This window comes from Anopheles stephensi, chromosome 2 (genome assembly GCF_013141755.1).
Source record: "Anopheles stephensi strain Indian chromosome 2, UCI_ANSTEP_V1.0, whole genome shotgun sequence".
Lineage (NCBI taxonomy): Eukaryota > Metazoa > Arthropoda > Insecta > Diptera > Culicidae > Anopheles > Anopheles stephensi.
The window spans coordinates 2,353,722-2,381,204 of record NC_050202.1 but is presented as its reverse complement, the minus strand read 5'-3'; the positions used below and the strand labels follow the sequence as shown (position 1 = coordinate 2,381,204).

Below are 27,483 nucleotides of genomic sequence, written 5' to 3'. Positions count from 1 at the left end.
TTCATGGATAAATCCTTCTACTTTAGCGGTACAGCCTCCAAAGGTCTCTGATAGCCAATTTTGGTGGTCCAGAGGTGGTACGGACGAAATTCAATCCTCAGTCGTGTCGTGTGGAAACCAGTGCCGTCACCGCATCTACTATCGGACCCCATTAAGGTTCAATATTCTACTTTCATTTTATTAAAACCAAAATTAATTGTTGTATCATGAAGCAAAAAGATAGGTGATAGGAGGACAGATAGGAGGACCTGTCAATACGAACAAATTTATGATGCAATTATTGTAGATACTCTCGTCTGCTAGGGTTCCGCGGGAGGGCTATTAGACTTTTTTCGTCAATTTAAGCAGGTGCAACTGCCAGAAAAATCAAACATCAATCCTCAAAACATACTTCTCTATAGGATTTCGAAAATATCCATCTAACATTGCACCTGAACTAACAAAAGTGAGGCTTTGTATCCTACGATCAGGATTGTTTCCTCTTTGGTACTAAAACCTCGGTAGGAGCAGATATACCCTCTCTAGCTTCCATGAAAAACGCTGAGTACGCCAGGAGAACGACACCAAATAGATAACAGAAATGTCCACTACTTACCCATTGTTCAGTAACTGCTCGAAAGAAACGCTGCTCGAATAATGAATAATTTAAACTAAAGCAAACGGTAATTTGTTTTTTTTTTGCAATTGCCCTAACTTACCCGCTTTAATGTTACCTATTTGGTCGATTAATTGATATTGGCTTTTTAAGAAACTTGCATCAATAAACAAAAAATCGCATACATAGGTATAAAGAAACCCCAAAATCATCTAAAAAATATTCTTCCCCGGAGTAAGTCAGCAACATAATCCTAAAACAGAAAAATATTCGGTTGTTTTGCATTTCCTTCTTTCCTGTCCGTCGACGATTAACCCTTATCGTCGCTGCTTTTGATTACATCGTACCGTAAAGCAAAGAAGAAGAAAAAAAAACAAATATGTGTATACTGATGATGATGATGCTCACATGTGTCTGTGTGGCTGTGTGCGTGGTGAGAAAAGCTTCAAAAATCAATACTCCCAGTTTTCCACCTAGCGGGAAAAACTGCGCTCGTGTGAATGAATCGTCCCACTCGTAGGAGCAACCGGAACATCACCCCCGGGCAAGGAGGTTGGTCCAAAGGGGCGTTGGGTTAGGGTGAGCAAAAACTGTAAAGGTAAAAACCGTCCAGTCGGGAGAGAGCGTGAGCGAAATCCGACGAACATGCGCCCTCAGTGTCGCCTAGGATTTTTCCTCCGCCGCACAACACGTCGTTGAATAACAAAAACCCAACCAGCAGCGGTGGTGCGCTCTGGTCGCTTGGTCGGCCCTGTCAATGGGAGAGTTTCCTTTCGGTGTTGATCGGGTTTTCCTGCTCTGGAGGAAAACACATGCACACAGCCTGGAGTGGTGAAGAGAGCGAGCGAGCGTGTGTGTGTCTGTGCATCTCGGGCGAACCTGTGAAGCTAACCTGGAAGAGGCAGCAAGCAGAAGCAAACACACTGCGGGCCAATAGAGGCCGTCGTGCCCCACAGGGTTGTTGTGTTGTGTGTTGCACAGTGAATTGATTTCTGTCCACCGAGCAAAAGCGACCCATTGCCATTGTTGCCTTCCCGTCAAGAAGGAGTGTACGTGTGTCTGTGCGCGAACGGTCGCCAAAAAAATAAAAAAAAACCCTCCGGGAGCAGCTTCTTCTGGTTTGGTGGAAAATTCTTCCATTTTTCACCGGGAACTCCAAAAACCACACACTCACACAAACTCACACACACAGGGTTTTTTGTCCCGTGGCGTGAAAGCGAAAGCGGCGTGGTGTCGGGTAAGGGAAGAGGGGGGGGGGGGCACGGTGTGGGGTGGGTTTTTTTGGGGTCGCAGGTGCTTTAGTGTTGTGCTTACTGGAACGGGAATACTTAACAACCATCGTCCCCTCACACATCAATTGCGCCATACTTTTGCGTGCTAGGAATAGGAATACTGGACGAGGAACTCCACAGAGACTTCGGAGGTGCGGAGTAGTGTCCTGCTTTCGGCGGTGCTGAATCGAATCGTAAGCAATACTCGGCAGGGAACTCCACAGAGTGATCCTCGGTGCTTCGGAGCTGTGTGTCCTGCTTTTGGGTAGTAAGGGGTCGCTTGCTACAGTAAAGAGTTCAGTCCTTAATCCAGGGAGCTTTAAGAACGGAACCGAACAGGCGAAGTCACACCACCAACAGGAAAAAAAGAAATCCCTCCAGCAGCGGGTACACAACACCATCCCGAGCTTAAGGCTCGCTCGATTGGACGAGTGGAATTACTACTGCCGCAGGGCGCACACTGGTCTGCACTCTCTCAGGGCTTATCTCCCCGGTGCGGAGATCGGGTTTGCTGGTCCGGACCGACCGGAAAACGGTCGGAACTACTCTGTGTGTGGGCAAAGCAACGTAGATAAGGCCCATCATCAAGAATGAGGCCCAGGATTTCTGGCCTGTAGTGTGTCCTGGACGAGAAGCGAGCAAAAAATAAACGTGTCACACTTATACGGTCACGAAGGAGGCCCCCCCATTCATCCGTGTCTGTGTGTGTGTGTGTGTGTGTGTGCGCATAATTATGTGAAGGTGGATAGGCAGGCAATCAGATAAAGGTAGCCTTAAGTGTATTACATCAAAACTCGTGTGCTCCAAGAGTTTGAAGAGCTTGTCGTCCAACCGAGCCTCAAGTGGCCGGGCTGTAGTGTCTCCCTGGTGTACCTGTCTCCGTGAGTCCGCGTCTGTGTGTGTGTGTGTATAAACCTTGTGTTGTTGTACCGAAGCGAAGTGTCCGTTTCGTCCTGGTCCTCCGTGGCCGTCCTTCTTTACTTCCTCCGTTTTTGTAGCATTTTTGTTCTACTTTCCACCGTTGTGCATGTGTATTGTCTCTTGCGCCTCGCACGGATAATAGTGGCTGTAAATAGCTGTTTTTGCTCACCTGCTTACAAAACGGCATTTTCATCACGTTAGGCAACGGTGTCCTCGGCCGCGACCAAATCCAATACCACCTTTGCCCGTCGTCCTTGTATTAGTGCTTCGCTCAGTAGTAAGAGTTGCAAACAGGGAATTTCCTCCGTCGCGTGAGTGTGAGTGAGTGCGCGAACGAGCGAGAGTGAGAGAGTGAGAAGGAAATCACAGGATTCTGTGGGAAAAGAAAAGAAAAGCAACAAGGGAAAACCAACCGACCCGGAAGAAAATGTGCTCCCGGCTGGCAAGTGTGCTGAAAACGGCGTGGATTGAAACAAACAAAAAACAATAGGTGTTTGTTACAAGAACTGCTGTCTCCCGAGGGGTGTTGCTTTAGTAAAGCAACAACTACCAGTTGTACTATTCGTGTATTTGTCGCTTTAGAAATAAAAGGCAAAAGTTTTCCAAAACAACTTCAGGAACAGAAAGAATTAGAAAGTGAACGATAAAAAGGAAAACCAAGCAACATAATCATAAAACTAATATACTTTTACCAAAAAGGATAAAAATTAAAGGAATAACAGATAAGAAAAAAAAACTTCTCTATACAATTGTTAAAACTAACTTCTCTTTTACAGAAATAACCAAGTGCAAGCAAAAAAAAGTGTCAAAAAGTGAATAAAAAAGAAAGAAAAAGTGCAAGATAAAGGCAGCTAATCAACAGCAACAACAACAAAAGTGTGAAACAAAAGTGCAAAAAATAGAAATGACCAGAATGCGATAAATGTAATCCCCTTCATCTCGTAGTGAGCAAGGAGAGTGAGCAATCGCACCCGGGCAAAAGTGTTGCAAAACAAGACACGAAACAACGCAAGTAGCTAAAAGGCACAATCACAAACAAGCACAATAACACAAACGCACACAAATAGAAGAGAAAAGAAGAAAGAAAAAGAAAACATGGGTTGTGAATTAACAAAGCTGGCCAGCAGTAGCAATGGGAGCAATTCGAAGACCAACAATATGCCGAGTCTGGACGCTTGCGGGCCACCGCCAGTGGACAGCCGGTTACCGCTGACGGCGAAACAGAAATACACGATGGTCGCCTCCTGGAAGGGCATCAGCCGTGCGATGGAAACGACCGGGATCACCATGTTTATCAAGTGAGTTTTTCCAACAAGAGTTCGTCGCTGTACTTCCTTCCTTCCTGCTCTCGTCCGGGATCGATTGCTGGGTTTTTAGCATTCTCTTTTTTTTCGAAACGGTCCGATGTAATAAGCACCACTCGGGATGAGGAGAGAAGAGAGGGAGGTGGTGATGAGGAACCCTTGACTAGGACCACACTGCGCCCGTATTAGTTCCGGCCAGCACCCATCCATCTATGGCGAATGGTTTTCGATGATGTTTTATTTCATCGGTTTTATGTTTCCGTTCGATCCTCGTTTAGTCCTGTGCTCCATAAACAAGATGGATACCGACGCCACCCGGCATGTCCTGTCCCCTCGCCCACCCAAGTAACGCGTCGCTCCAGGAGAAGCTTGGGGCCCAATAAATCAAGCCCGCTCTCGGGTTCGCTTCTAAACGGGCCACCACCACCGGAGGAGGTTGGTTGTTGTGGCCCGGTGAAAAATTAGCATGTAATCAATAAGCCTGGTCGTCTGGCAAGCGAGATCGAGGGGATGGGGTCTAGTTGTGGCGTTGTTGTTGGGCTCTTCTTCCCTTTTTTCTTCGAAGACGACACCTCCGACAGAGAGCGACGGCAGGGATATGGCAAGGATGGATGGACCGAGATTCGCCTCCAAGGACCGACGTCATCGGGTCACCATCCGACGGTCGGTCGGTCGGTCGTTCGGCCGGGTGTCATAAACAAAATTGATTTACTATAATTCGACTACTGGGTGGCCCCCGGTGTGGCCGGAAGGAACCCGTGAAGGATAGATAGGAAAGCGAGAAAAAGGACCGTGACGCTACCGGTTTTCGTTTTCCGTTGTTTTTTTTTTTGTTTTTTCCCTCTCCATTGGACACTTCTCTTGTTTTATCTGTACTACTTGTGTTTTGTATGTATTTTTTTCCCTACCGGGGTATTCCCTTGTCATGCTCCTTGTTTGGAGGAGTGATAGCGGGGAGGGGCGAAAGAGGAAGGTGGAGTAGGCCAGCCGGTTCTTGTTCGTGCATTTTGTCCCCGATTATTGTAGCCGTGGGTCGTTGTGAGGATGTGCTATTTTTATGCTGCTGCTGTCCTTAGCCCGGTGCCGGTGTGCGCTTCAACAGTGAAGCAGGCTCCCACAGCACCAGGCAGGGGGGGCCTTACGGGCATGACCAGCCGGAAAGATGACGTATGAGAAAAAGTGCTCCCAATCCTGTCCAGGTTCGTTCGTTCGTTTTTCTTTTTTCAAACACTTCACATCCATTCCCCCCACAAAGGTTCAAATGACAATAGAGCAAACAGGGCGAACCGGGGAGTAAAGGTAGGAGGAAAATCGTTCAATTTGTTATTGAAAAGAAGCGAGTGTCCTTCGGAGAAATTAATTCCCTCTTTTTTTATTATTTTTTTTTTTTTGGTGTGTGAAGTGGTCCATCGGTTAATGAATGAATCATGGAAAAAGGTTCAACCGTTCCGTTCAACCGTCGTTTAGGTATTGTGTCCCGTTTTTTTCCCCCCTTTCAGAATTCAATACCGAGGTGTGTTAAGTAACCGGGTGTTGATTGAGACAGTTAGTAGACACCTGGATTGTAAGCACATTTACAAAAATGCGCCTGGAAGTATGCAAAACGCATTACACAGACACCCCGCCGTTGAGCGATGCGTGTGTGCGTCCGGGGTTTTTCTTTTTTCACCGGGTCGAGAAACTACTGTCTATTCGATCTGTTCATCATTTTTTGTTGCCTTCGAGCCTGACACTCGTCGTCGGGCCGCGTTGGCGAAACCGGACCGGAGCTGATAAAATATTCACAAATCCCTTTTGGCACCTACTTTCTCACCGCACACTCACACATACTCCATGCTCTAACCCAACGCCTCTTGTTGCCACAGATTGTTCGAGGAACATGCGGACCTGTTGAACATGTTCACCAAATTCAAGGAGCTAAAGACGAAGGAGCAGCAGGCCACGTCCGAGGAGCTGCAGGAGCACGCGAACAAGGTGATGAACACGCTGGACGAGGGCATCCGGGGGCTGGACGATTTGGATACGTTCTTCGAGTTCATCCACCAGGTCGGTGCGTCCCATCGGCGCATACCCGGCTTCAAGCAGGAATATTTTTGGGTAATTGCATTACACCGGCTCGCTCTCGCTCACACGCATTTGCCTAGAACCCCGAACCCGAAGCGAAATGGGCTTTTTGCAAATATCGTTCGGGGCCGGGGATCGATCGCTAATTGAATCGAGAGAGGCGAGTTTGCCGTACGCGGCCCATCTAATTTCCGGCGCTAATTTCGTTTTCTAATTGTTGACCCATCGGTGCTCTCGCATCCCTTAGCGCATCGAGGAACCGTTCCTGTCGGCCGTGTCGACCACGCTCGGCGATCGGTACACGCAAAACGTGGAAGGAATTTACAAGCTCACCATCAAGTTCATCATCGAAACGCTGGTAGCGGGCTACGAAGCAAGTGCCAACAACAATGTCGACAACACCACCACCTCGAGCAGTACACCCGCCACCAAACTACCGGACGAACCGAACCGAGCATCCTGAGCGCGCTAGAGTGGCGCAGAACAAACTCCGAGTGGTGTTAGGATAATGGTGGCTTCCCGTTCGTTCCCAGCTTCCCACAGTTCCCTACCGCAATGTGTAGGTCCTTGGTAGAGGACATCGGAAGGGGCGAGCGTCCCAACAAGAACAACTCCCGACGTATGAGCGATGTGTAGCGGAGATATGCCATTATCGAAATCGTCGTCGTCGTCGTCGTCGTCATCGTTTGTAGACTTAACGGTAGCAGTGGTAGAACACAGCCACCGTGTTCTAGCAAAAGCATCATCACGGATGGGTCGAACATTTGCGAAGAAACAAAAACAAAACAGGCAGTATTAGTAAGCAGACAGACCGACACAAAAATATCATTTTATAGTGAGAAATACCAAAAAAAAAGAAACGAGGACTACGTTGCCTCTTCCTCAGATTAAATTCCGTAAGCGCGCGTGAGTGTGTGAATGTTCCCGAGCTTCGAACGGGGCAGCAGTTTGCACAGGTATTTACATCCGGCTCGGAGCGGCCATTGTCGGGGAATGGCGTCGGGGACCGACCGAACTATATTGATGGTGGTTTAGAACCATGCGACAGCATATGTGTAAAATTTCGATAAATTATTCAAACAGAAAGATGACACGGAGCAAACGGAGACTAAAATATTAGTGACACATACCGAGAGAGCTCGAGAGAGAGAGAGAGAGAGAGAGAGAGAGAGATGAATAATGGAATCAGCACGGGCATTCCTAAGAATTGATCGTTTGACCATCAGCCTTAATGTGAAGAACAAAGTACGGAGGAGAAAACTGAGAGCAAAAGTCACATAATGATGATTATGATTGTAAGTAAACTTAGTATTAGAGAATGAAATCGATGAGAGGAAGAAAAAACCCCATGAAACCGTATCCCTATCAAAACGGAACGAAAGATGATCGATATTTGCTGGCTCTTCTTAAAAGCAACGAGCGAATTTTGCCATTCGCATTGCATACTTTCAGGCAAAATGTTGCTTAAAGTATGCAGTTTGTAAAATTTCTCCCTTTTAAGAAACAAATATTACAGCTTTCGATCAGTTTTCAGCCACATCCACAACCCTCAAACTTATCATGCGTGTAGCAGTTTTCTGTTCGTAAGTGTGCCTGAGTATTGTGAAATGTATCACGGCGGATTGTTTGGGATTGAGATTGAGATTTCTTTCCGGTGAACAGAAGAAAAAGGGAACCTTGCCCCATATGTAGCTTTATCGGTCGCGTTATTCTAGATCCGAATGTGGATCATCAAGCAAACCCCGTTTAACGCAAGCTTGCTTCTTCAACAAATCGGCAGAGGCGCTGCGCAAATTTATTACGCGATATTACGTTGCACAAAGGCATAAATGATGATTCCGGTTTCAATTGCAATTTGTTAAAGCACAAAAAGAAAGAGGCAAATAGTGCTGATTGTTAAAGGCCTGGAGAGAGAGAGAACCCATAAACACGGGCGCACACCAACATCATCCAGTAGATGGGTTACGACGAGTGAGTGTAGCTGATCCTATTTTTATATTCACGCCGTGCATCATGTGTCCAGATTTTGTGCGCTTCAACCAAAAAAGGCAGAATATCGCAGATCTCTTAGCAAAAGAAAAATAGTACTTCGTACTAGCGACATGCGTGTTGATGGCAACCGGGAGGGTGGTAGTAAATAGTAAAAGAAAATCCTTTGCTAAAATAAGTTCACTTCAATCAAGCTTGTTGAAAAGGAAGCAACACAAGCTGTTCCTCAGAGCAGTCAACAATCACATGGGCATTGATTTCAACACGCAATTGCATAACTTTCGGCGCGCACAGGTACTAAGTGCGCCTAAAGTATGCAATCTGCCTGTTGTTTGATGAACAGTTTGTGTCTCCCTTTTTTTTATTTTCTCCCGTTTGAGGAGAATCCATCAACAATCATCGGCCACAGCATCGATGTGGTACAGTAGACACGCGAGCAACTAAGTAGATAAATCGATCAAACCAAAAACCCCCGGACGTTACAGCGGGCGTAACGGTAAATTGCAGATGGTGGAAGCTGTAGCTGATATTTTCATCTGACGCTCGCTGTGAAGCTTTAGTGGTGCGAGGAAGTGATCGACAACGTCACGTCCCAACATCAAAATGGTAGGGTTATTCGTTACCCGTAGTGCATAAAGCAAACATAAAAAAGTAGTGTGGCGAAACCAGTGGCGCTAAACAGTGAACGGTGTATAGCAAAGAAACGCGATCAAATCAGCAAAATCGTGCGTAGAAGTAGTGAATAAAAGTAAACAAAAAAAAACACACACACACACAAGAAATATTGTTCCAAGAAAACCAAGCAGCGCGAAGAGAATAGAAAACAAAAGTGGAAGATAGCAGTAGTGGTAAAGTAACGAATCAAAACAAAACAAAACCAAGAAAATATTATACATAGAAACAGGTAGCTACACAGTGCTGTAAACTGTAAGTGAGAACAACCGTGGACGGGAGGACGGAGCGTTGAACCATTTTTTATACAAAAAGCAGCAAAACCAAGTGAAAACCCTGTTGGCGACGAAAGAGCGTTGGGCGAGCTTGATGAGTTCCGGATTAAACGGCTACCATTAATCTCGATCTCGTAAGGCCGCCATGTTGGATGTATTTGTACAATAAACAAACAGAACAAACGCAAGCTGGAAACAAGGATGGAAAGGGCGCAGTAACGGGCAAACATTTGGCGCGCGACGGAAGTCGGCACATGTGCGCGGGAAGAAATCACAATTGGACGGATACACAAAATTGAATGCAAAAGTTTTCCATTTTTATAGCGCGACGAGCTTTGAGACGAGTAACACAAATTGGCAATAATAAATGAAATCACCACTTTTTTGTTGGATTTTCCGTTTAGGAAAATGATGAAACCCGTGCGGGAAGGATGGGTTTGCGAGAACCGGACGGCGTACGATATTAACCAGATGAAGCAAATGGAAGGAAAGAAGAGGGAGAGAGAAAAAACACACACACATACACAAAAAAGGAAAAAGTAGTGTAACTAGCGAGACAAGACGATGATGCCCTTTTATGATGATTTTTTCGGTTTTGGAAACTAATTTTCAATACAATACAATCACTTGCTTTACAAAGCGCAAAACCAATATCCACTCACGGAAAACAGCTACCGTAATGCAGACAAATCACACCGAAACTAAGGCCACGATACACGATAGGAGCGGAAGAAAAAACCAACACAAAACAAATGTCAAAGGCTGAAGTTCACTATCCCTGGTAATTTTTTTACAGGAAGTGATCATCTTCAAACGGAACCTCAACTGTTTTCAATTTTGGAGTTCATTTACTTTCCCCAAAACCCTCACCCCCACCCACAGGCATCCCCAACAAGCTGCAATTCCTTTTTTTCGCACTTTTTTACAAACGCTTTCGAGAAACCCAACATATAATAAGGTCAATTAGATGGTAACAGCCCGAAAGCAGCAGCTAAGACGAGCAAACCGATCATTCCATTCCCGGAGTTCCCGAAGTCGGACAAACACGGCACAACAAACAGGCACTCGAATGTCCTTCTCCCGGCTATCCTGCACCATCATCCGGACCCTGTAAAATCCATTTTTGCGTCACTTAACGCTTCCCAAAACCTAAAGGAGGCTACACGTACAAACAAAAAGATGGTTATCAAGCAAGGGAGAGATTTACACCAGGGTCTGCATCGGGAATGGGTTAAAGATAGACGCACAACTGGGCAAACCCACTTGGACCACCCACACAGACACACAGTATTTCCAACCAAAAAAAGAAAACGGTTTCCGGAAGCCGAAGCGACCGCTCGCTCGCAAAACTGTTTCGTGTCTGCAGAAACAAATCTTCTGACACTTCTGAAAACACATGACACATAATTGTACCGATTTAAACACACGTACACACACACACTGAGAATCACACAAGAGAAATGAAAAATAAAACGGAAAATGATATTGTATTGTACAAGAGTATAGTAATAAAAATATTTCGTAAATGTGCTTTAAACCACCAGGCGTCCGCTTTTCGTTTTTTTGTTCGGCGTGATCACGTGGTAGAGGTTTGAAATTTGAATTTGAATGGTATTTTTCTTTACAGATTTTTTTTTAATTTTAGGTATGTTGCTAATTGCCTTAATTATTGTGTTTGTTAAAGTGAGAATTGGCATTGGCATTACCCTGGAAAGCCCTTACCGTATATTCTCTAATATGTGAGCGAACAGCTTCTTTTGTTCTACCGATATTTGTTGCTAATTTCAAGTGATTTTTTCCTGGGGTCCTACTAATGCACGATTGTTAATTTTCTCGCCAATACAAGCAAATTCCTCATTTTTTCATTCGATGTAAGTAATTTACTCACCGTACATTAAAACTGTTCGTTGTGAGATTGAAACCGACAAAAATGGTTAAACAAATGCATACCACTGTAGCGCGTGCTGTCACAAACGTCAAAATCCACATGGCATTTGACAGCGCTAAGCCGAGGCCCCAGCTGCCGTGTTGCTATGCGACAAATATTTAGTGTTTTTATTTTTAACTGCCGTTTTTCATCGTTTCCCTTCAACAAATTTCTCATAGAAACATCTTTTTAATGGACGCAGCTATAAATCGAACAATTAGCTCATTTCTTTACCACAATTTTGTAACATCAGCATAATTCTGGCCATCGCTCGAAATGTCTCTGTGACGTGTGGCCACGGCTTGCAATGTTTCGTTTGGCAATACCATTTTCAGCCTGTTTATCATCGACAGCGACGAAATTTTATTCGTAAGTTTGGTTCGTCTCTCATTCGCCGTTCTTTCCACTGCTAGCCAATTTCGTTTAGTGCATCGAGAAAAAGGGCAAGCAAACACACATTTGCATTGCAAAACGGTGCAAACAGTTTCGGGAGTGCATGTAACAACGCCAAGCGTTCCTGTGGCGCGCCTGGCGCCCTACCGCCGTCGTCAGCTTATAATTCGATTAGCAGTGTAATTGCACCGTAAATTATACCCCGTTTTGTTGCATAAATCATCCAAATGCAAGCATTTTCATGAATGAAAGTAAACAGCTAACATTCATTGGTTTGTGACATCGTGATCAGTTTGGTGTTCCGATAGCTGTTTGGCCAGTTTCGCCCGTTCCGAAGTGATTCAAAACAAAGTGGATTGCTACAAATCAGGAGCGGCGCTTGTTTTGCTTGCATCAGTTACATCGCGCCCGTCACGTACCGTTCTCCTCCTCACTCGATTTACGCGATTGCGGTTCATACGCGGCGGCGGTACACACACAGCATCCTCTGTTTGCGCTGCGATAGCGCGTGTGAGAGAGCTGCTGCTCGTCCGTGTGTACCGGTGGCGTTGTAACCCTCTTCCTGGTGGAAACTGTGTCACGCAGATAGTGCGGAAGGAAAAGAAAAACACATACAACATTACAACACCACGTCGCAATAATCGCACCGCAAAACGCCGAGGGTGAAGGCCACCGCGAACGGGATTAGCGCGACCGAAAGCTTGGGTCTTTAGTGGAGTGCCGGCGCGTCGTATGATAAAAGCGCGTTAAATTATATAATTTTGGTGTGTCTGTGTAACGCAGGTTTATAGAGGCGGTAACGTGGCATTAATCGTCCCCCACCTCACCACCGGAGAAGCAGCGGTGCAACCGGGACGTTGAGTTTTTGAACCGCAAACGACGACGACGACGACGACCAAGACATGATCAACCCCGTGGAAGCGCTTGCCAGTGTGAGCGGTGCATCGGCACCCGCAATCCGACTCATTCTTTCCGTCCTTTTCGGTAAGTGCGTACACTAGTATCGAAGACTCCCCCCCACCCCTCTTCTTCCTCATATGCTCCATCATGTGAGCCCCGTAACGCCTCCGGATTACGAAAACATTCGATAGACCGAAGCGTGATATAACACCGAAGGCCTGTTTGTGCAGGCGGGAGAGCCCCCGGGGCCATTGCTGCAACACAGCGAAAAGGGCCATTTCGCATAAGCCTATCGATTGAATGGGGCATCCACCCCACTACCACCACTCTCCGTGGAAAGAGCGCGACGGGGGGGCGCTTATATTTTTAGCCATTTTATATTTAACGCCTGCCTAACACATTTCTTTTCTCTCTGCCTTTTTGCTTTCGTTTTACTTCACCTTCCCTACAACGGCCGACCGACCGACCGACCAGCCTACCCAATCGGTTTGCTCTACCGACAGCTCAAGGGTGGTTCGACACTGCGAAATCTCTACATCGCCTCCACCGGTCTATCGATCGTGGCGTTCAACTATGGCACCGACATCTACCACAGCTTACTGGCCGTGGCGGTTAGCTTCCTGTGCAATGCGTTCCTCGGCAAGAGCAGCCTGCTCGTGCCGGTCAGCTTCTCCTACCACATGGGATACCTGCTTATCGGTACGGTAAACCGAAACCGGGCAGGGGAACGAACGAGAACCGTTCTCACCGCAATAACGTTCTTTTGTAGGCTACTACTACACGACAAGCGACACGTACGACATCAAATGGACGATGCCACACTGCGTGCTTGTGCTGCGCCTGATCGGGCTCGCCTTTGACCTTTCCGACAGCCGGAAGAAGGAAGCGGACGGCAAAGCGGACGCGAAATGCATCCCAGCCCCATCGCTGCTGGAGCTGATCGCATTTACCTACTTTCCGGCGACCGTACTCGTTGGGCCACAGTTTAGCTTTCTGCGCTATCAACGCTTCGTGGCCGGTGCATACGAACCCCACACGCAGAACGCACCGGCGTACGCGATGAAGAAATTCCTGCAGGGCGTGTTCTATCTCGTCGTGAACCAGGTCGGCACGCAGTACGTGTCCGACGCGTACCTAATGTCGCCCGAGTACGAGCAGGAGTCCCTGTTCATGAAGCACATCTATCTCGGCTGCTGGGGACGGATAACGCTGTACAAATACATTTCGATCTGGTTGCTAGCGGAAGGGGCTGCTGTCATTTATGGTGAGCTTCACTTCCTCACTCGCATCAGCACATTCGGGCGGTTGTTTTAATCGATGCGCTCGTTACAGGACTGACGTACATCGACGCAAAGCCCGGCGATCGGGAGTACTGTTCGGACGAGCTGTCCGGGTGTAGCAACATTAAGGTGGGCGTTTTCGAGAACACCAGCAAATACGGCCACTACGTCGAGTCGTTCAATGTGCAGACGAACACGTGGGTCGCCAACTACGTGTACAAGCGTTTGCGCTTCCTTAACAATCGTATGCTGTCGCATCTGGGGGCGTTGTTCTTCCTCGCCATCTGGCACGGTTTCCACAGCGGCTACTACATTACATTCCTGCTCGAGTTTATGGTTATTCGAATGGAGAAGGAGGTAAGACGCCAGGCTTCACACTCGGATGATGTCCCGAGAGGACGGTGAATAATCCCGCTGCTTCCCTCGCCTTAGGTGGAACCAATCTTTGCGAGAAGCGAAAAGCTGCAGCAACTACTACAGCAGCAACCACTCCTCCGGGCGCTCGTATTCGTCGGGCTCAAGTTCTACACGATTGTGTGGGCCGGCTGGTGTCTCGTGCCGTTCGTATTTCTGAGCTTCCACAAATGGTGGCACATCTACACGGTGGTGCGCTTCTCGGGCTTCGTCCTCTTCATCAGCGGCAACATCTTCCTGGCACCGCTCCTCCGAGCCATCCTCCCACGGTCCTCCTCCTCGTCCTCCACGGCAAAGCCGGCGCAAGCCAGCGCCGCCGCAACGGAAGTAAAGAAAGACAATTAAACGATTCTCGCCTGACGGGGGGAGTTTGAATGCGCCCCGAAAAAAAAAACACTTTGCCTGTATCCTAGCACGAACGTACTCTAGCGCGCGTCTGTTTTGCGCGAACGACGTGAGATCTCCGTTTTTTTATTAGAACAAGGATAAACACAACACATAGTGAGAATGCGAGACGATGATGAAGCGATTACCAAAAGAAGGGCAACAAAAAACAAGTATAATTCGAAGCCATCCTGTCCTCTCCGTTTTTGCACGTTAAAATACGTAGTAAAACACACACACGCACGCAAAGACACACCGACACGCGGTCTCGTTTGAAGGCGTTACGACCGAGTGGGTCCTGTATGCCTTCACTACACTTATGAGTCCGTGTATGCGCGCGCGTGTGTGTGTGTGTTGCGCCGAATGCAGACACACTCCACGCCTAATATTAAACAAACAAACAAACCGCTCCTCCCTGTTGCTTCGAATGGCGAACGTTGTTATGTCCGAGTAGTACACTCGAGGATACTGCTTGAAAGCTCCATCTTACGAAACAATACTATTCCCTCTATTATCTCCTTATCTACCCGTAATGCCTCGTTACATCTCATCTTCCAGCTATAGCGGGTCGAGTCGAGCAGAAAACAGCAACTATTTACCCCTTACTCCAGAAGCCCCGACCTCCCTCCCTTCTCTTTCACAGCAAGACAACAACAGCTCAAGTGCTGGTACGAATAGGGCAGACCGAAAAGCACCTTAATGATGAATAGTTTTTAGTTGGTGAGGTTGCGATTAAAAACACCCGAACCGAGAGAGATTAGAATTGAAGATAGAGAGTCCGAGGGGGTGGTAAACTGTGGGTTAGAAGGAGTTAATTTTTAAACACGAGGATACCGTTAGAATAAAAGGCAGTACTACTAGTCATATTCTTCGTTTCGCGAAAACCAAGTTGAAACAGAAAATACAAACTATTGAAGAAAACGTTAAGCGGGTTTTTAAACTATTCTAAGATACATCCGAAGAGAAAATGGAGCCCCTTCGAACCGAGCAATGTTCGGATGTAGCGTTTGCCTCGCAATACCTTATCTATGTTTTAAAAATGTTATCTTTTTATATTTAAAGTTCGTCATATACTTTACAGGAGTGGCTCTTTATGTAGTTGTACATTTGCTGCGATTTCTTCTAATTATAATTAATCGTGAGAGAACGGTTGTAAGTAAATCTAACTAAAAAAAGGTACGAACGAAAAATGCAACGATATTATATGATAAAAAGTGTAAGATACAATAGGAAATAATTTGTTGAACCTTTGAGGCCTCGAAAACAAAAAGAAACAGCTTTGAAAAGACTTGTTTGATGACTTAAATGCGGCGGCTCAACCAGATAAGGACTAAGTGCACTCGAAAGGAGAGAAACAAGGTCACTCACCTATTGAGTGGCTCCGACCTGAAGCCGATACTGTCGCTCCAAATGTTCGATCTCGGCCCAAATACTGCGCACCTCCTTAAACAGCTGAAAAGGCAAGAAGTCACAAAAGAAACAGTCGTTAGTCGTGTCGTTGGGGCGTTAGTTTTCCCCCCTCCCAATTTTCATCGCTTACCATCGAAAGCCAATGTTCGTCGGCGAGCAGTTCGTTCAGTATAACCGTTGCCGCCTTGCTGGAATCGTTCGCAATCTGCTGATTGACGCGCTTGGCACACTCGACAAACATCATGTACTTCTGGTGGCAGATTTTGTGCAACAGCTCGAACCGTGTCGCACACTCCCGGCACAGCTGCAAGTTTTTCTCGTACTGATGGGAGGAGGGTGGCGGACCGCCGGTCGACGCGAGTGTCGCCGTATTGTACGTTTGGCCCTGCAGCATCACGCGCACCGCAATGCCGGGCTGATGGCAGGCGACACAGTGCTGATGCAGGGCGTGGCCCGTATGCCCCAGCTCGGTCATAATGTCGTACGCCGGGAAGACGGCCAGCGAGTTCAGTATGTTGCGGGGCCAGGGCGTTATCTGGACGAGGCGCCGTCGCCGATCCTCCGTTAAACTGTCGATCGATTTCACTCGCGACAGGAAATAGTCATCTGCAAGCAGGGCAAGTAGGGGGGTCATTAGTTCGGAGGAGTTCAATACCCGGGGATGAATCCTTTGGTTACCCTGCTCCTGGAAGATTTCCTTCAAAAAGTTTGGATCCAGTGCCTGCGAAATGAGGGTCTGTATGTACACTTCAAACACATCCTGGTACGCTTTCGTTTCGTCCATCGATTTCTCGAGCAGCTGGTTCGGGCTGGGCGTCGCAAGGGCATCCGCCCGCAGTGCGCTCGCTGGCAGCTCGCTGCGCACAAACTCGACGATCGATTCTAGCTGGTTGTGCACCCGAAAATGGACAGGGACTCGGACGTACTTTTTCCTCGATTCCTCGTTCCACGCAGAGTACTGGGAGAGAGGGGGAGAGAAGCACAAACATAAGCAAATCCCCCCGAATGCTCCAACAAAGAACAGCTTACCGTGGTAACATGGCGGTACAGTATTTTCCCACTCTGATCATCGAACGGTTCATACTTTTGCAGTAACATCTTCCCATCAACCCGCCATATTGGCGGATAGTCTTGTGCTAGTTCGCTTCGTTCTGCTACAAATTCTCCCACCTGGCAGGTAAAGCGGGGCACAAATGAGGGTTTAAAGAAGTGTGGCTAAAGCCGCCTAACTAGGGGAATCGCTAACCTGAAAGTTCGTCGTGTCGGAGGTCGTGTTGGGGACTATGTTACTCCCGGTGTTGTTGTACGATTGCTGCTGCTGCTGTATGTTATACTGGGATGCTATCGTTGGCTGTTGCGAAGAGTACATCTGCAGCTGTTGTTGATGCTGGTCATTCGATGGCCTTTGCTGTGAAATTGTTTGCGTATGCATTATGGTCGTTTGTTGCAGCTGAGGCTGAGGAGTAGTTGAGGTCTGCTGCTGCTGCTGCTGCTGCTGCTGCTGCTGCTGGAGACCAATGATCGTCGTCTGTGAATGGACAGGCGTTGCCGAGGCCATCGTATTAGCTAGAGACAGGCCGTTCGTATGGCCATCCTCCTCACTGCCATAATCGAAATCGGCTATTCCGGCGCCTGCGACCGCAACTACAAGAAACCACAAAGACGATTGATGAAACATTCTCAAAGAAAAGGCCCACGTTTTTCCTACAATCATTCACTACTCGGTTAAAAAACGGCTACATATGTTCACTTCTTGAGAGAAAGAATTCGTTCAATTACCAGGTCCGTGGACAGGATACGGGTTAGTTCCGACAGCGACAGCGATATGCGTGGCGTGATGGTGGCATGTTTGGAATAATTTTGCAAAACGCACACACGCACGCAGGGGGGACGTGTGGTACAAGCGACAATGAACCGGTATAACGCGAGGGAAACAGTAAAACAGTGAACGATAGATACATCAATATTGGATGATATGTTAATGTGGCAACTTAGGGCATGCTTTTGTACATCGGCTAAACCAAACTACAATATATTTGTTCACGATCACTGAACGAAACTAAAGCTAGACATCCATCCACCATAGACAATCATACGCTCTACTTGTGTGTTCAGCAGGATGCGTTCGGTCGAAAAGGATACGGACCTGAAAGAATGTTCGAACGTGCCTGCTGATGTTTGGTGGCCGCCCGTTCCCCGCCGAATACGTTTTTTGGCTTCTTTAACTTCTTTCTACCGTTCGGCGATTCCTCCTCGTCGTCGTCATCCTGTCCGGGAAGCCAGAAGAAGAAGCCATTTTGTAACGATTTGCATTGAACGAGCTGGGAGTTTACACTAAGATTTTCTGAGGAACGCTGAAGGAGCTTTACCACTCGTGTTGCACAAAAATCTACTTTTGATTTGCTGTTTCAAATACAGGATTGACTTCAGGATACGTATGATGAAACAACGGATACAGGTAGCGGTTGGGTAGTGAGCTCGAGAGCTATCGGGAGGTCTCGCCACAATAATATGTGGACTCGGATCGCGCTCGATTCGATTCAAAACGGTAGCTCCGCACTCTTCGGCCTCTTCACCCTCAGTAAGTGCGGAGCTACTGGGAAGCCTTACCTCTCACATGTTAGCGAGCAGTTGTCCTCTTCTCTTTAAAAAGAGCTACTTGACCCAACACTAGCTACAGGTGACACATGTTAGAAAACCTGCCAATTTGGAGTGTCGGGAGTTACACTCCCTAACCTAACGAACCTAACGAACCTAACGACCTCTTACAGGTCATGTCTGCCATTACTGGTTTACTAGATTTAATGATATAGCAGGTAGTTGGATAATCCGTCCGCACTATAGGGGTCCTAACGGGGTCCGGATGGGATTTGAAGCTGCTAGAAGTGGCGAATCTTATGAGCATCGTCTCTGCACAGAAGACTACTGTTCCTGGAGGACTGGTGTCAGGTCTATGATGCTCGACCTTACCAAATACTTATAAAATCCAACCTAACACATACCTTATTGCAGTCCGGTGTCCAGGCCGGATCGGAATCGGAATCGTGCGCAAAATCTGCCAGTTCGTCCAGATCAGCTGCACGCGCATCGGACGCTGCCAGAGTGCCCGCTGCCGTGCGGCAAGTTTCTGCGATGATTTCTTGCTGCAGCTGTGCGGCTTTCGCTTTCGCCCGTCGATTCGACATTTCACGCCGTTGCGGCACAACCAGCGGATCGGTGGCTGTTTTCATCGTCGTAAAAATAATCTTTAAGTACTGGCTCGGGCAAGCATCTGCTATTCTCTTCAGCAACAACATCTACGATGGAGATCCTTCCAGCTGGAACGCGAGCGGGTCGATTCAACGCCCGCGATCGGGATTAACCCTTGTTCGGATGCGGACGTAACAGAAGTAGCAACACGCGCAAGGATTGGAAAGCTTCAGTTTGGGGAAGAAGAAAAAAAAACGCATCGGGACATTCACGGGCCAGGGCCATTTCGTTTTTGAGCTTCGCCGACAGCTCAAAGTAAGGAACCTGTTCAGACATTATCGTCAGAAACCATTTTGGTTGGTTCGTTGTATTGTTCATGGTTGTTTCTTTACTAGAAAAAAATCCACTCCATTCCATTCCTCCCCGGGGTGCTACCTCTGTTACACGTTTTCTTCCACACACACGCACTCACACAAGCACACGATCACGCAAAAAGAAAGATCTTCGCATTAAAGGATTTTGTATCATAAAATCAAAGGCTTTATATTCTCTTCATAACTCCATTGTCCGCGTTCGGGTGGTTTGTTTTTGACTATCTGCTCCCTCTACCGCGCTACTCTCCTCCCCATCCATCGCACCCGTGATTATACTCCTGCCAAACACAGCTGATGGTCAGATTTACAACCCAGTTATACCCTCCTTCCGATGGCTGGCCCACAGAAAGCTGCCTCACCCTCTCTCCCAAAGTGATCCTTCTGTGGTTTTTAAGGTGAACTTTAGGAAAGGATAAACTAAACAAAAAAAAAAAAAATACTTCCGAAACTATCGGTGCGTGATTGCTGGTGGCCTTCTCATCCATTAGCTTACTTATGCTCTATATATGCGCTATACCCTACAGCTCAACCAAACATTCCCCTGATCCTGTTCTGATCGCGCGTTATGGCAAATATATTCGTGTTGTTAGTTTGCAACTGGTTCAGAATGATTTGAACAGCGCCACACACACGCACACGCACACATGGCTAGGCCAGACTAACTGTGCTGCTTCACTCAATCCTTCCTTAGCCTAACCCCTCTTATTATTCGTTCCATGTAGCGGGCGGCGCAAAGGTAAATAAATACTTTCTTCCCTCATTCGTCTTGAACCTGGTTCAGTGGTCTGCTCATCCTGATCTTTCTTAGACAGAAAGCAACAAAATAAGTCCTAATACAACGCGCAGCCGGCTCTCGCTTCAACTGTACACACACACATGCCTGATGTCAAGTTACTATCACCTCTACAACTTCCGGCCTGATTTGTTCGCGCTTGCTGGCGGCCCTTCTATATACACAGCGAATGATTATTCAATTCCATACCTAATTAATGCTGATCCACAAAACAAAACAGTCCTGCAGCAGAAATCCTGTAATATCACCTAACTTATCCTCATGTCTCGTTCGTGCTTATTTCATCCCCTAAACCAGCTAGAGAGAAAGATAGGGAGGGAGAGAGGGAGATTCCGTTTGATCGACATTTCATTCTACACGTAATTATATCACAGCGATCACGAATCCAATGTCTTTTGAGTATTATTATTTCCTTACCACGCACACACACACGCGCGCGGAACCATGTTCTTCTATCTCTCTCTCTCTTCCTCTTTAACCAAAAGGGAAAACTTAAATTAGGAAAAGCTTTTTACAACTGTAACCGACCATAGAGGGGAAAAAACAGGCGGAACAACACAACGGAAGCTTTTTTGCCGTAGTATTAGTAGCAGTAGTGTGGTACAACAATCGACTTGCTTCAACTCTTCTTCTTCTTCTGGTAGCACCCCGGAGGCTGGAGATGTGTGTGTGTGGGAGGAATCGTTATTAAAAGCATTAGCACAACCGAGGAAGGACTTTCGGTTCACCGTACAATTATGAAATGGCACACAGACCCGGTGAAAGGAAGGAAAGCAAGGGTAGGAGGGAACCATGAAAGGAACATAAAAAGCGATTTCTGTACCCCGTACCATATCGACCATCCTTCACATCATCAACAGACTCTCCCGCACCCGCACCACAGCAACGCTTTGCTTTACCATCGTTGCCTTCGCATGTGGAAATCGTACAGATTGTTGATGCTGTACGTCTCTTCCGACTGTTGATGCGTCTGCTGCGGAGCCAAATGTGGCTGCAGATGGGCATTGTGGTGATGCTGCAGCGACTGTTGCTGCTGCTGCTGCTGGGTTTGATGTGGATGGGGATGATGGTAGTACGTTTGTTGCATCATTGTGTGCTGCTGATGTTGATGCTGCATCTGTTGCTGCTGTTGCGTTAGTGGCTGATGGCCAGACAAGGGCAACACGTTCGTAGAGGGCAGAACGTGTTGCTGCTGTTGTGTGCCACCGGGTGACGCAAGCATTAGTGCGCTTTCTGGCGGGGCTGTCGGGCGGCCGGCAGCCCCAACCGAATGCCCGGAAGGATCTCTGGCAGCAGCCGCCACAACGTTCTGCTGCGACTGTAGATGTTGTTGCTGAAGGTAGCGGCCCTTTTTCGGTATGTTAATGAAGACACTTGGCGGCGAAGCTTCCGGCGGTTGGGGGTCAACACCGGGTGCAAGCTTTTTGCTCGCATCGGTTTCGAAAGTTCCACCGCCAGCATCTTCGACCGGTGGTGCATTACCTTCGTGATTGCTTCCGGCGGGCGATGCTGATGGTGGTACGTTGTACTTTCGCTTCCGATTTGCGTTCGCCGTCGCCGTCGCCGTCGCCGTCGCCTGCTGCTGCTGCTGCTGCTGAGTGGCCACCGTTTTGGAAGTCTGCAGAGCAGGAATACTGTAATTAGCGGATAGGTTCTCACTCTCTGCTGGGATACCGTTACTAACATCGTTCGCTTTGGCCGGCGGTGTGTCCTTCGTGCCGGCAGCCGTGTTCGCCGTCGTTGCATTATTCTTCGCCGGTCCCGCAGGAGTGGATGGAACCGGTCTGGACCAGGTCGCTTTGCGTCCAGCTCGCATCACCGGCGGCGGTGAGCCTTCCCGTTCGCCCTGCAGAAACTTCAGATAGCTCGCCATAAAGCCCTTGTTCAGGTTGTCGGGAATATTGAGCTTTTTCGGTGCCGCCACCGGTGCCACCGCCGATCCTGCATCGCTGTCCGTCTCGGCGGCCGGTTTAGTTGCCGGTTGCGTACGCGGACTCCCGCTACCGTTATTTTGTTCTGCAAGAAAGCCAAGTTCTTCCTCTATATTGGGCACTACTACTTTGTCCTGCAACTGTTGCGACTGAGACGCCGCCGACGGCCATCGCTGTCGTTCGTCTTCGCTTCGCGCGGTCGTGGTCTGTGGTATGTTCAGGAGGGTGGTATAGGAGGCAGAAGCTGGGGAGGACGTACTTCCCTCGGACTGCGACACAACGCCACTGTGGTGTGGAAGAGGGTGAAGCGAAGGATGAGGGTGGTAAGGATAGTGCGGATGGTGATGGTGATGATGATGAGAGTGGGGAGAGGTTGGAAAATAGGCTGCGGAGGACGACGAAGGTGAACTAGTGGGAACCGAAAAAACGACATCGCCGTTGGGCACTCCATAGTGCCATCGTTGCTCCAATCCATCGGCAGGCTCATGTTCCGACTTGATGGAAATGCGATCGCTTCGATGAATCTCGTCCTGTAATCCATTCGCCCTCGGACCAGCTTTGTCCGATGCGTCTGTCTTTTTCCGTCTGGATTTGGTTGCAACACCACTACTACTATTGCCACTGCGGGAGCTTTTTGTAGCTTTACTCGTTTCTGTTACGACGGTTCTTGAAGATTCGCTGGTCGTTTCTTCTAGCGTAGGACGCTGAAGATTCTTTACCATCACCATCGGATCGTGTTTGCTTTCTGCCGGTGATTGAGGCCATTGCGTTTCCAGCAATGGTTGCGGTTGCTGCTGTGGTTGCGCAACTTGCTGATGCGACATTGCCAGCGGTTGTTGGGTACGGGTAATAACAGAGGGATACGCTATTTGTGGCTGCTGCTGACCGTGTCCCTTCGAATGGTCCACAACGAAGGTCGGTTGATGCTGCTGGTACGATTGTTGCTGCTGTAAAGCGCTCCCACCGTAAATCGCATTGAACCCAGTCTGTATCGTGGGAGAAGCCTTCCGCGGTGGATTGCTATTGCATGAGGACGGTGAGGAATAATCGGAAGAAACGCCCGACGAAGTGGATGAGGTGGAACCGGCAGCTGGTGAGGAGGATGGCACGCGCGAAAGGGAAGAGGAGCTGACGGTGGAGATGGTGGAAGGATTCGCGCTCGAGCTGACAGCAGCGGCGGCAGCAGCAGCAGCAGCCGCAGCCATGGCCAGCATATGATACGGTGCGTGATGATGCATGTGTGGATGGGGGTATGGCTGTTGCTGCTGCTGCTGCTGCTGCTGCTGCTGTTGCTGTTGTTGCTGCTGACTCGTACCATCCACTCCACCGACCGATTCCCCCAATTGCAACACACCGTAGCTACCAGGGGTGGAAGCGGACGAAGAAGACGAGGACCTATAGTTAAGTGAGGCACTGGTTCTGTTCTGCTGGTATTGCTGTGGTTGCTGCTGCGACTGTGGCTGAGACTGCGCGTTTGTATTGCTACTACTGCTCCCACTACCACTACTACTATTATTATTACTATTGTTATTGCTATTGCTATTACTGCTAGACGGGCCAGTTCCGTTGAGACGACTGGAGCCCATTTTCGACTGGAGATTGCTGTCCGTCATCGAGTAGCTGATCGGGGACGATTGTGGCTGCTGACTAAGAATCACTTGTGACGGTGTTTTACCACCACCCACATAGGATGGCGATCCGATCGAGGGCGAACGTACTCTCTGTCCGCCAGCATACTGAAGTATCGTCGTCGGTGGCGAGTGATCCGAAGATGACGGTCGTGGCATTGTGAAATGATTTAGCGCATGATGCTGAAAGATTTGATGCTGCGGATGCTGTTGTGGTTGCTGCTGCTGCTGCTGCTGTTGGTGCGGCAGAAGACCGGGTGAAACGGGGTGCCTTCCCTTGTCAGTGATGGAACCGAGGGCGGATGATTGTGACGAAGACGAGGGCAGGGGAGAAGAGACGGCCGACGCGAACCCGCCCGTTGCAGTCGACAGGAGCGAAGACGAATCACGACCAACGCCACCATCGTTCGATGGAGCACAAGACTTACTTGTTGCACCGACGTTAGCTGCTGCTGCTGCTGCTGCTGCTGCTGACTGGTACGCCGAAGATGACCCACTTGACGGGTGCGATGGCTCGTACGCGGCACTGCTGCTGCTACTGCTGCTACTACTGGCTGTGAAGTAAGCTGCTGTCGCGTTATTCGGTGGTGGTTGTCCGACCGGTTTCGTCACTATGTTCACCACCGGCGAGGAAGATCGTCCCGTCACTGGTGTTGCTGCTGCCGCAACCTTTCCCGCGAGAGATATCAGTTGCTGTTGATGCTGCTGCTGCTGCTGTTGCTGTTGTTGCTGCTGCTGTTGCTGCTGCTGTTGCTGTGGATGATGCAGCGTGTTGTTGTAGTGCGTGCCGAAGCTCTCGTACTTTGTTGAGGCAGCAGTCGCGCTTATTGCATTACTGTTGGACGAAGGACTCGACGGTACCACATTTTCGTGTGGCATTATTCCGAACGGACTCGGCAGCTGGTTGTTGTTGCCCTGCCACGTGTTGGCGGTGCTGCTCGCTGCACTCGGTCCATTATGGGAAGTGACTGCCTGCTGCCCAAAGAAGGTGAGCAGATTTTGCTGATGATGTGCAGTTACTGCTGCTACCGATGCTTGCGTCGAAGCGTAATTTTCGCGGAGACTTTCGGTATGCTGTTTACCGGCGGCCGCCGAAGCAGCTGCCGCAGCCGCCGCTATGGCAGCGCCAGGAGTTTGTGCCTGTATAAGCACCTGTCGATGTGGTGTGTTTATTGTACTGCTGTTGCCGGCTGCGGCGCTGGCCCCGCTGGTCGTGCTGTAGTGAGCGGGCTTCGGATTTCCGGCGGTCGCCGCATGATGGAACAATGGTGTAAAGACGGTTTCGTACCCGGCAACACTAGCCGGCGATAGAAACCCGGGCGGGTTAAACGGACCGCTCGTCGATCCGAGAGAGGTGGTGTGTGCGGTTTGTAGCAACAGCTGCGGCGTGGTCGATGGTATACCGACTGAAGTGCCGGTCGTATTATGATGCACGGTTAGTCCGGCCGTGCCGCTGGCTGCTGCTGCGGCTGTCGCGAGATGGTGATGGAACTCCCCACTGGCTGTGCCCGGTATTCGATTGTACGAATACGACCATGGCCCAACGGGATCCATTACTAGGGATTGTGGTTGGAGCTGTGTTTCGAAGGATTACAGCGATTGGCGATAGGGATCGTGTGATCTTCGATTGATGAAATTAGCGTTTCTCCTTGTTGGATGCAAATAACATCTATGCATCTTTGTTCATCGCGCACGTAGTGCGTGGCCGCCGGGTTCATTCGAAGTCTGCAATGGGAAAGAACAGGTGTAAGTGATTTGTAAAGGATTTTCTCTTTGTCAGCTGGACAGAAAGTCTTCAGGGTGATAAATAGTACTATAATGCCCTTAATATTTGGAATTTGTAGCTAGTTAAACAAGGAGACACTTGTTGTATGAGCTGAGAAACACTTCAATGCCCGATTAGAATTATTAAAATCACATAGTCGGATGGACAGTCCTTGCTCGGTCACCCATTGGGCGGTTAGAATAGGTTTTGATACCGGTCCTGACGCGTCGTTAACCGATGCTATTTATCACTATGGCACCGGATGGGATCGTTTGTGCGTATCGGAATGAACAAAATCCAGCCGACAGGATTAGGACAGCGACTGTAATTCGTCGTATCGAGTAACTCTACTGGATGCATACCCGTATGATTTGCCGGTAACCAACCAGATTCTTGTTGTCTCCCGAGGATTCCTAAGATTAAGTAAGCCAGCCCATTTTCCCCCGGCCAAAAAATCTCATCGATGCGATACAATCATGATCTTGTTTGCCTTTTTCTGCTGCCATCCCGCGATCATACAATCGAAGCAACATAGATTTATCACACACTCACACGAACGCAACGCGCGGTGACGGTGCAACCGCGCGTATACGCATAAGTGGGTCTTCTTTTTCGTTCCATACACGCATGCATGCGGGAGAAGGTTGTAACGAAAAAAAAACCGCGCGTCAACTGTCGCTGTGTGCGCGCGTGTAGTGCTTTTTTCTACTTTTACTCCTCTTGCTCCTCGTACTCGCCGTCACACACCAAACCGAAATGCACCAACCGCTGTCATTACATCCCCCAATCATCCACCCCCACACCCACTACGTCCTTCTCGCGCAGCACAAGGAGAGATTTTGACTTTTCGCACATGAAGCGTTCTCACGAGGTGGGGAGAGCGAACAAAAAAAACTCCCGTGCGTGACAGTCTCCTTCTTCCTTTTCTTCCGCACGTTTGAGGCCAGCTTTAAAAACACCTCTTTCGCATGCAAACACGCAACTAACCTTCTTTGCGGTCACAATCACTGCTTCGCAATCAATACAGCGTAATCCTGGCCGGGAGCTTCCGATGGTTCTGATCGACCGCGGCACGTACACAGCATTGGATGCAATTGCTTTCCCTTTCCTTCTTCCGAACACCCGCACTCCTTGTTGCTTGACCACTAATAACACCGTACACGGGAGGGCCACACGACTAACAAACACATCATTCACACACCTGCTTCGTAAATGCACCGAACGTCTCCAATCTTTCCGGCAGACAGGACACGACCGACAGGATAAAAGCACACCAGGTATCTGCACTACACTTGCTGCTTGCGTAGCGTATTGTTCAAGGAGATCCACAGGCGTGCGATGAGGGATGTGTGAGCTTGCTTGGATGTCTTTCTGCTTTCCTTCCGACGTCGCGCGTTCGTTTATCACAGAATATTTACCGCACCTGCAATATGCACCTTGTTACGGGTTCGTTCCGCTTTTCGTGAAGTTCGTGCAACACCGTTTACATCGTACCGAAACGCGCTTATTTGTCCCTTTTTTTGGCATTATTTTTCCTGAAACGAAAATAAAGCCTCCTTCTCAAAATGTCCGCCGCTTTGCGTCGAGGTGTATGCATGCAAGGTGGGCATACTTTGACGTTTGCCAGTTTGACGTAGCGAACCGAACGGAAGATCCACTATATGCTCGGTTTTTAAGCTAGAATTTTCTCTAAAACTGTTCGTAGCTTTGCCATTTTATACTTTTAATTCCTTTGAGAATTTTCATTTTCTAAAATGTTCTCAAAGTTAGGTAAATTTTTGATGTGCGATTAAAAGTGGATATAGCAACCTTGACATTGTGTTTTTAAATGTATCCGTTAAATTCCGCTTGCGCAACATGGATTTATTTGAAAATGCATAAGTAAATTGTTTAAAACCACAAAACTTATCTTCTCGTGAGCTGTAATACTAATCTTGAACCTTTTTACATGAAAAATTGGCTTCGGAACCATAACTTTGTAGTTCAGTATCAGCCGAATATCAA

At 48.3% G+C, this 27,483-nt stretch overlaps 3 protein-coding genes across 13 annotated transcripts; 2 read left to right on the top strand and 1 right to left on the bottom strand.

Annotated features, from left to right (window-relative positions):
• Positions 1 to 1,443: 1,443 nt before the first annotated feature.
• On the top strand, positions 1,444 to 10,628 carry LOC118503096 (neuroglobin-like). Of its 3 annotated transcripts, none has more exons than XM_036035996.1 (4): positions 1,444 to 1,644; positions 3,564 to 4,085; positions 5,957 to 6,188; positions 6,403 to 10,628. In XM_036035996.1, the coding sequence occupies exons 2-4, from the start codon at positions 3,883 to 3,885 to the stop codon at positions 6,616 to 6,618; spliced, it is 651 nt and encodes a 216-aa protein (XP_035891889.1). In that variant the 5' UTR covers positions 1,444 to 1,644; positions 3,564 to 3,882; the 3' UTR covers positions 6,619 to 10,628. The 3 variants fall into 3 exon arrangements, with proteins under 3 accessions (XP_035891889.1, XP_035891888.1, XP_035891887.1); XM_036035995.1 differs by having other exon boundaries at positions 1,444 to 1,713; XM_036035994.1 differs by having other exon boundaries at positions 1,444 to 1,832.
• Positions 10,629 to 11,243: 615 nt separating this feature from the next.
• LOC118503094 (lysophospholipid acyltransferase 5) lies at positions 11,244 to 15,310 on the top strand. 5 transcript variants are annotated; one of them, XM_036035988.1, is made up of 6 exons: positions 11,244 to 11,387; positions 12,195 to 12,395; positions 12,786 to 13,010; positions 13,081 to 13,575; positions 13,644 to 13,948; positions 14,024 to 15,310. In XM_036035988.1, the coding sequence occupies exons 2-6, from the start codon at positions 12,314 to 12,316 to the stop codon at positions 14,348 to 14,350; spliced, it is 1,434 nt and encodes a 477-aa protein (XP_035891881.1). In that variant the 5' UTR covers positions 11,244 to 11,387; positions 12,195 to 12,313; the 3' UTR covers positions 14,351 to 15,310. The 5 variants fall into 5 exon arrangements, with proteins under 5 accessions (XP_035891881.1, XP_035891884.1, XP_035891883.1 ...); XM_036035991.1 differs by having other exon boundaries at positions 11,379 to 11,601; XM_036035990.1 differs by having other exon boundaries at positions 11,380 to 11,590.
• A 106-nt stretch (positions 15,311 to 15,416) lies between these two features.
• Positions 15,417 to 27,102, bottom strand: LOC118503091 (AF4/FMR2 family member lilli-like). 5 transcript variants are annotated; one of them, XM_036035986.1, is made up of 10 exons: positions 26,467 to 27,094; positions 21,840 to 25,439; positions 21,638 to 21,773; positions 18,802 to 19,019; positions 17,946 to 18,066; positions 17,046 to 17,443; positions 16,829 to 16,969; positions 16,478 to 16,757; positions 15,930 to 16,405; positions 15,437 to 15,841 (listed from the first exon to the last, which is right to left on the bottom strand). In XM_036035986.1, exons 2-10 carry the CDS (start codon positions 25,266 to 25,268, stop codon positions 15,758 to 15,760), a joined length of 5,283 nt encoding a protein of 1,760 aa, XP_035891879.1. In that variant the 5' UTR covers positions 25,269 to 25,439; positions 26,467 to 27,094; the 3' UTR covers positions 15,437 to 15,757. The 5 variants fall into 5 exon arrangements, with proteins under 5 accessions (XP_035891875.1, XP_035891879.1, XP_035891876.1 ...); XM_036035982.1 differs by having other exon boundaries at positions 15,417 to 15,841; positions 21,638 to 25,439; positions 26,467 to 27,095; XM_036035983.1 differs by having other exon boundaries at positions 21,638 to 25,439; positions 26,681 to 27,102.
• Between the last annotated feature and the right edge of the window lie 381 nt (positions 27,103 to 27,483).

What these genes read in the sequence shown, in the direction of transcription:
- LOC118503094 (XM_036035988.1), top strand. Translation starts at nt 12,314, where the DNA reads ATGATCAACCCCGTGGAAGCGCTTGCCAGTGTGAGCGGTGCATCGGCA. An exon ending in CATGGGATACCTGCTTATCG is followed by an intron (nt 13,011 to 13,080) that starts GTACGGTAAACC and finishes GTTCTTTTGTAG; the next exon opens with GCTACTACTACACGACAAGC. An exon ending in TTATTCGAATGGAGAAGGAG is followed by an intron (nt 13,949 to 14,023) that starts GTAAGACGCCAG and finishes CCCTCGCCTTAG; the next exon opens with GTGGAACCAATCTTTGCGAG.
- LOC118503096 (XM_036035996.1), top strand. Translation starts at nt 3,883, where the DNA reads ATGGGTTGTGAATTAACAAAGCTGGCCAGCAGTAGCAATGGGAGCAAT. An exon ending in GGGATCACCATGTTTATCAA is followed by an intron (nt 4,086 to 5,956) that starts GTGAGTTTTTCC and finishes TTGTTGCCACAG; the next exon opens with ATTGTTCGAGGAACATGCGG. An exon ending in TCAAGCAGGAATATTTTTGG is followed by an intron (nt 6,189 to 6,402) that starts GTAATTGCATTA and finishes CGCATCCCTTAG; the next exon opens with CGCATCGAGGAACCGTTCCT.
- LOC118503091 (XM_036035983.1), bottom strand. Translation starts at nt 25,268, where the DNA reads ATGGATCCCGTTGGGCCATGGTCGTATTCGTACAATCGAATACCGGGC. An exon ending in GGACACCGGACTGCAATAAG is followed by an intron (nt 18,067 to 18,801) that starts GTATGTGTTAGG and finishes CTTCCCGGACAG; the next exon opens with GATGACGACGACGAGGAGGA. An exon ending in TGTACCGCCATGTTACCACG is followed by an intron (nt 16,758 to 16,828) that starts GTAAGCTGTTCT and finishes CCTCTCTCCCAG; the next exon opens with TACTCTGCGTGGAACGAGGA.